We start from the raw sequence: 14015 nt of genomic DNA on the forward strand, positions 1-14015 counted from the left end.
TCAAAAGATACACTAGTATGAAACACATTGCTTTATCAATAACATATGTAGTATTCTCCAGATTTCAGACTCTCATTATAAATGACACAGTCCTGTATTGATCGTGTTCAGTCAGTGCTGTTTCAGACGTCCAGGCTGCTGAGGAGAGTGTTGGCTATCTGACTGATGGCTGTGTATGTGCTGCTGTCCGGAAACGCCTGCAGGAAGTCCTGTCCCTCCTCTAAAGATGCGGTCAAGAGCGGATCCAGCGGTACTGAGCCTACACACACACACACACACGTGTTTAAACATAATGGGATGTGAAGTACAGACCTGCTTCAGCACAGTCTGAAGTCTCTTGGGTATATTTGTAGCAGTAACCAAAAATACACTGTAGGTCAAAATTATTGATTTTTCCTTTATGCCAAAAATCATTAGGATATTAAGTAAAGATCATTTTTCCATGAAGATATTTTGTAAATTTCCTACCGTAAATAAAAAAACTAAACTTTTGATTAGTAACATGCATTGCTAAGATCTTCATTTGGACAACTTTAAAGATGATTTTCTCAATATTTAGATTTTTCTGCACCCTCAGATTCCAGATTTTTAAACCGTTGTATCTCAACCAAATATTGTCTGATCCTAACAAACTATTCATCATTAGAAAGATTATTAATTCAGCTTTCAAATGATTTATAAATCTCAATTTTGAAAAATGTACACTTATGACTGGTTTTGTAGTCCAGGGTCTTATTTAAATAATAATAATTGTAATTATATAAAAAAAATAATTCTTATCAGCATAAAAAGTTCAGTGAAAGCTTAAAGATTGAACATGAATTCATGTATTAGCATTTGGTTTGTCATGCACACAATCATGTTTTAAGAAGTTCCACAGAAAATCTTAAAATTACAAATAATTATAAATGAAATATTTAAATATATATATATATTAAAATATATAAATTCAACATGTAATATTTTTTTTTATACACGCACACACACATATATATATATATATATATATATATATATATATATATTTATATTTATTAAAATGTATTTCAAGACCGCCGAATCTTTATCTTTAGCATTTCATGTTTTAGTATAGCATGTTTGTTTAATTTTGCTTTCTCAGATTGATCTACAGTGTGACGTTAGACTTTTGGACCACACTATTGTCTCATCTATCTATCTACTCAAATCTCATTGAAATAAACACAAAATGAAATGCTGTGCGCCATCGAGTGGTGAGTGGTGGAACAACACGAGTGAAAAGTGTTCGTTGATCGGCACATTACCTAGAAACACAGATCCTGTGAGCTTGGCTAATTCCTCACCTCCACCTTTAGAGAAAATGTTACTGCACTCCTGAAAAAAAAAAAAAAAACACAGGTCAGTGTTCAAATACAGATTGTTTGATGGCATTTTCCCGTATATCTGTATGTGTTCGATACTCACAGAACAGTGTGGACATACAAAGCCGCTCATGTTCTCCACGATGCCCAGGATTTTCACAGCGGTCTTCTTGCAGAAGGTGATCTCACGCCGCACATCTCCTGTAGACACCGCCTGCCGTTTGAAAGGGGTGTTAAAGCACGTCATTCAGCAGATTAGAGATTCACAGCATCGTTATGTTCACCTGTGGTGTAGTGACCAGCACGGCTCCGTCCACTCTGTGTTTGCGCAGGTTCTCGAGCACGGCCAGGTGTTCGTCTGACGTCCCCGGGGGCGTGTCCACTAGCAGAACGTCCAGTTCTCCCCACGCCACATCACTGACAAACTGCCCAATCAGAGCTGAGGAAGAGACGAGGGATGTGAAACCTGAACGTATCAGGTTCCAAAGTTCAAGCGGTTAAATAGCAACTGTCATACCTGTTTTTTTGGGCCCCCTCCAGATGACGGCCTCATCCGAATCCTCCAGCAGGAAACCGATGGACATGATTGCGAGCTGCTGCTGGGGGTCTGCGTACACAGGAACCCACCCTGCGTCACACTGATGCACCTCCGGCTTCCCCACACTCAGCATCCGCGGGATACTGGGCCCGCACAGATCCACATCCAGGATTCCCACCTGGAGACCAAAACATACAACATCACATCATGACCAACAGAATAGAGTCTAGTAGATCAGACCATAATATAATGCAGCAGATCAGAATACATACAGCAGAGTATATTAGAATAAACCAAAGAACAATAGAGCACAAAAGAATGGAATAGAGCAGAAGAGAATGGAATAGTGCAGAATATAATAGAGTAGACTGAATAAAAAATGATAGAATAAAATACAGCACAATATAATGGAATACAGCAGAATATAACACAGAGTAGACGGGAACATAATAGAGCAGAACTAAATAAAATACAGCACAGTAGAATGGAGCAGCATATAATAATAATATACAGCACAATATAGTAGAATACAGCATAATAGAGCAGAACAGAACTGAATAGAGCAGAAGAGAATAAATAAAGCACAATACAATAGAGCAGAATATAACAGAACAGAGCAAAATAGAATTGAATACAGTAGCATATAGTAAAATACAGCACAATATAATAGAATAGAGCACAACTGAATAGAGCAGAACAGAATAAATTAAACAGAGCACAGTACAATAGAGCAGAATATAATGGAACATAGCACAACAGAATAGAATGGAGCAGAATATAATTCAGCACAATATAACATAATAAAGCATAAAATAATAGAACACAATAGATTAGACCATAATGTAATACAATAGATCTGCAAAGAATTTAATAATTTGAATAAACAGAATTGATTAGAGCATAACAATAGAATTGAGCACAATTTAATATAACAGCAGCATAGAATTGAACAGAGCACAATATAAGAGTAAAGCAGAATAGAATAAAGAATAAAACAATAGAATAGAGCAAAACAGAACTGATCACAATATAACAGAACAGTTCTGTATTGAATAGAGTAGAATATCATGAAATGGAACACAATAGAATAGAGCAGCACACAAATGAATAGAGCACAACAGAATAGAACATAATATAATAGAATAGAACTGTGAACAGAGCACAATATAAGAGTAAAGCAGTTTAGAATTTAGTAAAACTGAATTAAATTGAATAGAGCAAAACAGAACTGAGAACAATATAATATAATAGAACAGAATAACAGATGAAATGCAGCACAATAGAATAGAATAGAGCAGCACAGAACTGAATAGAGCACTATCAATAGAATATAACAGAATTGTGAACTGAGGAGAATAGAATCAAGTAAAACAGAATAGAGCAGCACAGAACCAAATAGAGCACAAACGAATATAATAGAATTGTGAACAGAGCACAATATAAGAGTAAAGTGAAAGTGAAAAGTGAAAGTGACGTGACATTCAGCCAAGTATGGTGACCCATACTCAGAATTCGTGCTCTGCATTTAACCCATCCGAAGTGCACACACACACACAGCAGTGAACACACACCCGGAGCAGTGAGCATCATTTATGCTGCGGCACCCGTGGAGCAGTTGGGGGTTCAGTGCCTTGCTCAAGGGCACCTAAGTCATGGTATTGCCGGCCCGAGATTCGAACCCACAACCCTAGGCCATGACTTCCCGCAGAACAGAATCAAGTAAAAGCAGAATAGAATCAAGTAAAACAGAAAATAATATAACAAAGCAAAACAGAACTGAGCACAATATAACAGAATAGTTCTGTATTGAATTGAATAACGCAGAATATCAGATTAAATGCAGAACAATAGAATAGAATAGAGGGGAACAGAATGAAATAGAATAGAATTGAGTGATATTTCACCTTCTTGCCCGCGTGTATGAGCGCCAGGGCGAGTTCAGTAGTGATGGTGCTCTTCCCCACTCCACCTTTACCAGACAGAACCAGAACCACGTGCTTCACCTGATGCAGATTACCTTTCTCTGAGAGACAGGCGCAGATGTGAGATTCGGTTTAATTCACCCATTTAGATATTTAGACATTGTGTTACTTTACAGTTTGTTAAGACCGTAAAAGTTAAAATACTGCAGTGGTACAGTGATGCTAAAATGTAATATCATGGTACTTGGATATAGACCTTAACTGAATGGTTACCATACTGTGTAGCAATGGAAGTCCAAAGAATTGCATCATAGCAAAATGCTCGTATTATTGCATTTATCTTTCTTTATTCCGTTTCATTTGATGACAACGTAAATTAATAGTTGAGAAGTGATTCAGTTGTATTCCATAGACATCTGTTATGAAAAAGTCTCGCTGTTTGCTGCGATCATACTCACCGCTGCTGTCCATGTTTATTTTACTTCCGCGATACGTCGAATGACGTTTTACGTTGTTGAGCCCGCATAAGAGCAAGCTCGTCCAATCAGACACAAGAGTGCGACGCATCTGACGTTACAATTGGTCATTAAGCTGACTTAGTCACGCCACTGTTAATATTCTTTATTTAATTATATATATATATATATATGTGTGTGTGTGTGTGTATATATATAATAGTTTATATTAATCTCTCCATATACGTATCGTTTCCTGATTAAATAATGTCAGGCTCAGTTTGAGCATTAGTGAAGAATAATATTTTATTATATAATAATAATAGTAATTTATTATAATAACTCTAGCTTAATGGTGTACGTAAGCTTAAGTGAAGTGACATTCAGCCAAGTATGGTGACCCATACTCAGAATTTGTGCTCTGCATTTAACCCATCCGAAGTGCACACACACAGAGCAGTGAACACACACACACACACACACACTGTGAGCACACACCCGGAGCAGTGGGCAGCCATTTATGCTGCGGCGCCCAGGGAGCAGTTTGGGGTTCGATGCCTTGCTCAAGGGCACCTAAGTCGTGGTATTGAAGGTGGAGAGAGAACTGTACATGCACTCCCCCCACCCACAATTCCTGCCGGCCCGGGACTCGAACTCACAACCTTTCGATTGGGAGTCCGACTCTCTAACCATTAGGCCACGACTTAAGAGATATTAACTCCTCCAAATGTGTAAAGTGCTTTGTTAAGAAAAGCTCTGTATTAATTTAATTTATTATTATTATTATTATAACAGATGAGATGTTATAATCATATTTGATTATTATTGGTTTGGAGTAAGTATTATAATAACATTCAGTATAAGGGTCCAGTAATATATTAATAATTGTAAAAAAGGAAAAGTAGTCAAATTAGTATTGCTATTATTTTTATTCATACAGGAGGTTTAGGGAATTTGTTTTCACTGTTTTATTTTTTATCTGATTGATTTTTAAATGACTGTATGCACTCATAACCTATAACTAAGAAATCAGATTTATTTGGGAATGCCATTTTCTGCGTTTATGCACGTGCATTTGTATTTATAAAGAGCGTTTTCTGCTTTGCCAGCCTGTTCTGATAATGCTTTTTTAGATAGATATTTTAGATAGATAGATATTCATTATTCATTACTATGATCTTAAACTATGACATGCAGTCTTAAGTACAGAATAATCCATTTATATCAAAATAACTAAAAGTAGACATTCTACTAATCTAAGAATATTAATTTAAAACATTACAAATGGTCAGGAGTTAAAATTATAATTTATTTCAATTAGATACTTTTTTTTGACACAACAGACAACGCACTCTCGATTTTATACGATTAGAAAAGCATTAACTTACACAAAATTGCATCAGCTACTTATAAACAGTCAGGTACAGTACACTATGGCAGTAAAGTCAGTTTGTGTGTTATAAATTATATTTCTATTATATTTATCTTTATTTGCACAAACGCACAAGGAATTTATAGTTTCCTTGAGCTCTGTGTACATAAAATAATTATAAGTATAAAATAATTAAGAATGAAAATAAAACTGTAAAAATAGAGAAGTAAATAATTAATACAATAAAAAGTATCAAATTAAAAATTAAAGGATAAAAAATTTGTATATTAACTAATTCCTGCACCAAAATTAATTAGACTTTTACATAAAGTCAAAAACAGATCACTTCCTTAATGCATATTTCTGGTTTTAGGCCAAAGAAATACTTCTTTCTAATCTTTACTGAGAACTGGAGCGGTTTCTCTTCCTCTGAGATGACTTTCCTTTTGCGCTGATGTCTCTGGAGGTTATTGGACTGGATAATGATTTAGTCGTTGTTTCAACAAGCCCTCATTCTGTCTGGCTCATCAAATATCAGAAATATGTCATGTATTACAGAAGCATTTCCGCTGGCTGGCTATTGATCTGCATTCTGATAGAAAACTCTACAAAGTCCTGAAGGATCCAACAACACACAAAGACACTTTTTATTTCTTAGATTATGCACTCAAAATGTCTTCTTGTACATTATGCTCATTTTAATAATGACATCCCTAAACCCAGAAAAGGTGTGCATTTTTTATATTTTCAATATTAATCAACATAAGTTAGTAAGACCTATAATAAATAGTAAACAGTAAAGTCAAACACATGTGTGATTCTTTCTGTTAGACTGACATGTTTTTGTATTTATATTGCATTTGAGAAGTGTTGCTTATCATTTTGCTTAAAAAATATTGTGCCACTATTCTGAATTCAAAAGTTTTGCAAATAGAAGAACAGACCCGTGATAAACGTTGCATGATAATGTACTTATTTAATTCCTGCGGTTGGACTGACGAGTCTTTCATTGGTTTTCTATTGTTTTGTGTGTTGTAGGCGAGCATGTGGACCTCCATACAGCTGCTGGTTCCTCAAGCCACATGGCACTGACCACATCCAAACAGATGTTCGGCATCGGCTTTTCTATCCTTGTGGCCAGACAGATACTGGGAACCAAGTCTAGGTGACATTAATGGCCAGAAATCAGGTTTAATGCACACTGAAAATCAATATATGTTCATGCATTATACTTGCATTATGCATTATATTTTTTAAAGCATCATGATTTTCTTCGTATTATCTTGGAATACCATGTATATGAGTTAGAGAGTTTATATGTCTGTTGCTCAGAGATGGCAATATATGATCTTCATGCTGGCCAATACCATCAGCTGCATCACCACCTCCACCACACACACACACACACACACACACACACATACACATATCTACCAACTATGGTCTCTGAATCACCCATCATTATAGATGGTAACCTCAGGTAACCATAGCAACAGTATGATGAGCGAACACTGTGAAGAGTTAGCGCGAGGAGGAGTAAAACGAGTTTGATCGGTGTAATTACAGGATATTCTCAGAGCCAGAAAAGCTGGATTTGCCTCTATTATTGTCTACATCGTGAGTTAGAATGATAGAGAAACTGCTGTCAGTGGAGTCGGACTTACGCACGACTTGAGCGACACACGAACTATGAGTTTCGAGTCAGCAGAATGTTGGAATAGAGGAGGAGGTTTTTGGCTTTGAAAGCACATTTCAATAGAGGTGGATTGGTATCTCTCATGACCTAATGCAATGAAAATGAACTGAAAATGAACCCTGTTTAGTTTTGTAATACTGTATTTATTCCGGATCGTATCATGTTCATCAGTGCATGTGATACTACAGGAAAAAGATTCATTATCTTAATCGGTAGATAAAATGAGGTAGAATATCCTATGTCAAGTGAATGTCATGAATAGTTTAATGATGACCTTGAGATATTGAGGTTAATACAGTGTATGTGTTTAAAGGGAAGCGTTCTGAATAAGATGACTAAGAGATCAGCGACTGACAGAGATCCGCTGATGAATGAAGAGGACATCGAGGAGATAAAGGACGCTCCCTCCATCAACAGGACATAGAGGAATCACTCACACCGTGTCTCTTGTGTTGTTGGACGTTACTAAAGAGAAACACGTGTGCTCTCAGTAATGTGTCATATTTTATTCAGTATTAATGCTATCATAAAGACTTCAGGTACTCTCATTTGAAGAGTTTCTCTTTCCAGATTTTCCAGAACAGTGTTATTGACTTGCTAATTTGAGGAAATCAGAGGGTTTGTCTTTAAATTGACTATGTTGTTTTAAAAACAGATTTATGAATCATAAAATGTTATTATTGCCTTTGAACTTGTATTAATAGCTGCTTACAAAATTATCGAATAATATTCATTTTGCAATTTTTTTTTTAAATAAAAAATAAAGTTTTGTGCCACCGAGAGATTATGAACACTGTTTCCTTTTGTAATTTTATTGCACATATACTATATACACATATGCAAAAAAATTATAAATTTAGATTTAAATATATACAAATAAATTTGTTTTAATATAGTGTAATAAATATTTTATTAAAACATATTAAGATATATTTCTAAAATATTTACATTTAAAATATATGAATAAAGACAATAACATAAATATTTAAATATCTAAATTATATTTTTATTATGATAAATCTATCTTAAGTATATATTAAAAAGTTAGAGTTAGTTTTGAAATATATTTATTTTATATATTAATATACTTTGAAATACTATATTAATTAATTATATATATATATATATATATATATATATATATATATATATATACTGTATATATATATATATATATATATGTATATATATATATATATTTATATATATAAAAATATATACATATACTGTATATATGGCATTAAGGCCAACTGGGGGCACTAGAGAGCCGCTCAGGTAGGATTGGTCACTCTCTGGGGGCGTTAAAGGGTAGTTATTAAAGATCTTAACGCATGAATTATTTAGTGTTACGCTTTTTCATTTTATAACCTGCTGAAAATCACTTAAACACCATTTAAATCTATAAAAAATACTGACTGTAAGTTTATAATAACTTAAGTTTACCCCGTGCACAGTCCACCTACCTTGAATCTTGTTATTACGCATAACATTTGAGAAATTGAAGAATCTGATTGGACGCTGACATTCTCTGACTATAAAAAGTAGGCGTGTCCCTTCACGTGATTTGCTCACGGCGTCTGTCAGTTAAGTCGTGCCCCGCCCTCTTCGCTCCTGCGAGTGTATTGAGTGTGTAGTGTGTGACCGTGGGAAACAGACACACCGCGGCCGCACAGATCTGAGAAAACCCGTCTTTGGAGCGGAAGGTCTCTAGTGAATCCACACCGAGACGCATCATGCAGTCTCGGGATAGTTGTCGTCATGTCTCGCTGAAAGGTTCGTCAGGAGCGGTGAGCTAGTGGAAAGTAATCACCTCTTCTCCATCACTGAGTGGTTCTGTAAGTTTGCCACAGTATTTTAGAACTCGCACTGTAACGCATCGGCGCGCATCCGTGTGCCTGCGGGGACGCGCATGGATCGAGAGCGCGGATTGAATCCTCTCAGAAATCAACCCAAGAGAGCTCGGCTGAATTTAAACTTTTTTTTTTTAACAACAACAACAAAAAATCTATTATTATTATCCCCGTTGTGTGGGTCCTGTCAGATTAAAATTGGCATAAAATAAATCTTCGCAGTGAGTTTGTGATGAGGCGGACTGCAGCGCCCGCGCGGGAGGACTCTCCACTGGAAGAATTATTGCGCAGTTTTTAAAATAACGGAAAATCGGGAGCTCGCTCGCGGCGCAGAGAGTATGTCCGCGAAAGATAACGCCTGCATACAATTCCAGGCTAATATTTTCAACAAGAGTAAATGCCAGAACTGCTTCAAAGCTCGAGACGCGCACCTGCTGAGTGATGAAGACTTCACACAGGTGAGTTAACCTTAATATTAATATTAATCCATCTGTGAAAAGAGCGAGTAATTACTTAACGCGCGACTGGACTGATAATTTACAGTGTCAAATAACTAATGACCTGCAAGCTGCTTCAAACCTACACTAACAACAAAGTGTCAAGATTATAGTATGTTTTTTAAACATGGTAGACGGCGTTTTAGTGCCACGCAAAAAAAAAAAAAAAAAAAAAAACTAAAATTACGAGATTAAAGTCGTAATATTACGAGAATAAAGTCGAAATATTACGAGATTAAAGTCGAAATATTACGAGATTAAAGTCGAAATATTACGAGATTAAAGTCGAAATATTACGAGAATAAAGTTGAAATATTATGTGAATAAAGTCGAAATATTATGAGAATAAAGTCGAAATATAACGAGAATAAAGTCGAAATATTTTGTGAATAAAGTTGAAATATTACGAGATTAAAGTCGAAATATTATGAGATTAAAGTCGAAATATTATGAGATTAAAGTCGAAATATTACGAGATTAAAGTCGAAATATTACGAGAATAAAGTCGAAATATTATGTGAATAAAGTCGAAATATTATGTGAATAAAGTCGAAATATAACGAGAATAAAGTAGAAATTGTTTGAATAAAGTCTAAATATTATGAGATTAAAGTCTAAATATTACGAGATTAAAGTCTAAATATTACGAGATTAAAGTCTAAATATTATGAGAATAAAGTCGAAATATTATGTGAATAAAGTCGAAATATTATGAGAATAAAGTCGAAATTTAACGAGAATAAAGTAGAAATTGTTTGTGAATAAAGTCAAAATATTACAAGATTAAAGTCTAAATATTATGAGAATAAAGTCGAAATATGTGAATAAAGTCGAAATATTATGAGAATAAAGTTGAAATATAACAAGAATAAAGTCGAAATATTTTGTGAATAAAGTTGAAATATTACGATATTAAATTCGAAATATTATGAGAATAAAGTCAAAATATTACAAGATTAAAGTTGAAATATTACGAGATTAAAGTCGAAATATTTAGTGAATAAAGTAGAAATATTACGAGAATAAAGTCTAAATGTTTAGAGGACTTAAATATCAATCTCGTAATATAATATATATTTTTTTAACCTGGCACTAAAACGCCGTCATAAAGAGATGACAATTAGCGAAATATAATTGCATGCTTTTTGGGCAGGTAACATTACTGTGGTAACGCCATACAAACTGAAATAATTGAAATAATGAAATAATGAAATTTAATTTATTAAATAAATAAATCAAATATATATATATATATATATATATATATATATATATATATATATATATATATATATATATATTATACACACACACACATATATTTCTTCTAAACCAACTAAAAGGTTCCTATCAATCCATATTAAAGCCTGCAAAACTACACTAACATTGTAATACTATGGTTTTTAGACATTGTACCATGGTCCAAAGTTGGCTCCCTGTTATATTATGGCAATATAACCTTACCATAATACCATATTTTGGATGTGTACTATGGTAAATAGAGTATCATGTAAAAACCGTGGTATATTACCAAGGTAAATACAGTAAATTTGATTATATTTAACCACTCTTTCAACCTTTATTTGTAAAACTAGACCACAGGTTTATAACTAATAACATGTTTAGTTTTTTTATAACAATATTTTTTTCTGCAGGATATGCTTGGTGATAGTAGTTAAATATTAGGCCATCCTTAAAAATATTTTGGTTTGCAGTAACAGTAATTTAAAAAAAAAAAAGGGTAGGTAGGTCGGTCTATATTTTTTGTTTCAAGTTTCAATGTAAAAAAGTAAATTTTTGTGATGGTGATGACGTCGGTATGAATTTAAACAAATTAGCATATCGTGACGTCACTTACTGGATATTCAACCCGTGCCTTCGGGCGCATCATTGCAAACCTCATTTTGATGCAGGCTATATAGACCACAAACAAATTTAAATCTTTGTCAAAAACATGTTTATTGCATGAATTTCAGGTACTGTTTCCACCGCTACGTATCAATGCAACCTACAAATGAGAGAACATTTACTTTGCTTTCTTGGGTTGTCACAACTTTCAAAGGCTGACGAGCTCGACACGCAGTATCTGCTTTCTCATCTTTCACCTCGTGTACGCGCACGAGATGCGATGACAATATATATGTGGCATTGCATTATAAGGTTATGTTAGCCTATCCAGTTGAAGTCACTTAAAAAAAAAAATCAATGTGGAGAAGATCTTGTTTACATCAAAACTGAAACCAAGCCGTTCACACAGAACGCATATTTCGCGCATCTCATGTTTTTAAATGAAAAAATGTATCCTGTGTGACTGGTTTTCCGCCCTTTTTATTTATTTAACAATGCATGCATACATGATGCTGTTTTGTTTATAGTTCTTTAAGCAACATAATTAATAATAATTGGTTCATAAACATTATTTTAAATATTATGTTTTTTTCACAGTCATGTATTCTAATGCTTTGAATAAACATGCAGTAATATTTTGTTCGATGCGCTATCTTGAGCCTCAGAAGAGAAGCAAAAAGCTTTTCTTCACCCTAACTGAAATTATGCATTTAGAATTCGAATACAATTCGAATTTTGATCATATTTAAGTAAAAAAATTTAATTTAGTTTTTTCAGCTATTTTGACAGCCCTAGGCGATTCAAGCCAGAAACTGTTTGAGACTGAATACCGGCTGAATTCACATTTCTGTTGTAAAAAGAGAAACATTGTGCAGAAGTATTATTTGCTGTTATGCGTGTTTATTCCGAAGCTGCTGTTGCTGTGTGACGCCTGTTCAAAAAAAAAAAAACCTGGACACGCTCCGAGAAAAGATCGGTAAAATCATTTTCTTATTTTCGTTTTTGAAACTTGTGTTGGTTGATTCGTGCTTAATTCATGCAATAGATTTTCGAACATAAAGTGACAGTCGACACGGTCACGGTTTTAGACTAGAGAGGAGAAGGGATGGGAAAAGATCTGGGCACAGTTTTTCCAGAACTTTGTGCCAATTTAAAGCGGTGTCGAGCTGTTTTAATGAATTTTTTTAGATGTATTATGGTCCCCGAACCCGTATGACTTTGAACAGTGACCGTGAACATTTAGTTTACTGCAGCCGCAGCCATCATTACCAAGCGTGAACCGTTGACTCTGACAGAGAGTGAGAGTCTGAGACGAAGCGAACGCACAGGCCACAGTGTGACATCCGTGTAAACAGATGACGTCAAGGGTTTTTTTTTTAAATTAAAGATAGCCTTCATTTGTATGTAGGCCAAGGCAATTTATATATTTACAATACTTACTTAAATATAATTAATAGTATTTTATTGCGTTTGTATTAGTTGTTTGAAGAGTAAAAAAATAATTGGTCGGTCTTAACGCAAATTTACAATTGGCAAGTCGGTCAGACTAAAAGCAAAAAAAAATAAAAAATTGAGTCGGTGCTAAATTGACAGGGTCGGTCAGGTTACGGCAAACATGAATATTTTTAAGGATGGCCTTAGGGTTGCTTGAAAGGTTGTTCAAACCCTAGCGAGGTTAATCCATAGGGTGGATTGTTATTAAAAAATGAAGTGATGAAGCAAAGAAAGACGTGAAAGCAAGCGATTATGTCTTTGAATGTGAGAGAGAGAAATCCAGAGAAATGAGCCTCAAAGTCTTTTTTTAGAAAGCACTTAGAAATTGAGTTGACAGTGAATTGAATCCGGTCTTTAGTATCTATAAAGGCAGCCAAAGTCATAAGTTAAGAGTCCAATCCTCCTGGCTGTGGAGTTTACTTATTTTTGAGGTTCAGATTGAGATTGAGTTTTTGATTCTGATGTTTTCTTCCTTCTTGCTCTAAAGGTCCACATGAAACCCATTTTACTTGGGTTTACTTGGATCTGATGTATTTCCAAGTGAATCTGAGATCAGACTACACAGAGCCTTGTTAACTGAGAAGATGCGCAAATAAACGCTGAAATGAACATGGATTTGCGCAGCTTCTCAGTTAACAACGGCTCTGTGTACAGTAACAGCTGCTCTATGTGAAATCACGCACCTGATGGTATTTACCGTTGATTAGAGAACCGGCTTTACTGACGAGATGCGCATTAACGATCGGCGCAGCCCTAATCACAAAAGTATAATATATACTTATATACAATCAGAAAATATAATATATTATAGCAAAATGTTTTGGCAAAAAATAAAGTTATACATTTTTAAGCATAAGGTCAAAATTAAGTCAGAAATGCAAACTCAAAGTCATAATATTTTAAGTATGAAGTCGAAGTAAATTTGAAGCATGATTAAAGTTGTAATTTTGAGAATCAAGTCACAAGAATAAAATTGTACAGTAGCAAAGTTGTAATATTTTGA

General features: G+C 34.4%; 2 protein-coding genes and 1 long non-coding RNA gene across 3 annotated transcripts in view; 2 read left to right on the forward strand and 1 right to left on the reverse strand.

Moving 5' to 3' along the window:
• Positions 1 to 75: 75 nt before the first annotated feature.
• Positions 76 to 4302, reverse strand: nubp2 (nucleotide binding protein 2 (MinD homolog, E. coli)). The gene is made up of 7 exons (XM_059535393.1): positions 4259 to 4302; positions 3783 to 3901; positions 1858 to 2056; positions 1625 to 1779; positions 1444 to 1554; positions 1284 to 1353; positions 76 to 259 (listed from the first exon to the last, which is right to left on the reverse strand). The coding sequence occupies exons 1-7, from the start codon at positions 4269 to 4271 to the stop codon at positions 123 to 125; spliced, it is 804 nt and encodes a 267-aa protein (XP_059391376.1). The 5' UTR covers positions 4272 to 4302; the 3' UTR covers positions 76 to 122.
• Positions 4303 to 6944: 2642 nt separating this feature from the next.
• Positions 6945 to 8065, forward strand: LOC132124409 (uncharacterized). The gene is made up of 2 exons (XR_009426761.1): positions 6945 to 7620; positions 7815 to 8065. It is a non-coding gene; the product is annotated as an uncharacterized LOC132124409 (long non-coding RNA).
• An 877-nt stretch (positions 8066 to 8942) lies between these two features.
• Positions 8943 to 14015, forward strand: part of LOC132124418 (trichohyalin-like) — a 127487-nt gene continuing 122414 nt past the window's right edge. The window contains exon 1 of the mRNA XM_059535413.1: positions 8943 to 9631. Within this exon, the coding sequence (XP_059391396.1) occupies positions 9512 to 9631 (120 nt within the window). The 5' untranslated portion in view covers positions 8943 to 9511. The remainder of the gene's footprint in view (positions 9632 to 14015) is intronic.

Source organism: Carassius carassius, chromosome 42, assembly GCF_963082965.1.
Source record: "Carassius carassius chromosome 42, fCarCar2.1, whole genome shotgun sequence".
Classification (NCBI taxonomy): Eukaryota; Metazoa; Chordata; class Actinopteri; order Cypriniformes; family Cyprinidae; genus Carassius; species Carassius carassius.

What these genes read in the sequence shown, in the direction of transcription:
- nubp2 (XM_059535393.1), bottom strand. An exon ending in TGCTGGTCACTACACCACAG is followed by an intron (nt 1,555 to 1,624) that starts GTGAACATAACG and finishes TTCAAACGGCAG; the next exon opens with GCGGTGTCTACAGGAGATGT. An exon ending in TTGTATGTCCACACTGTTCT is followed by an intron (nt 1,354 to 1,443) that starts GTGAGTATCGAA and finishes TTTTTTTTTCAG; the next exon opens with GAGTGCAGTAACATTTTCTC.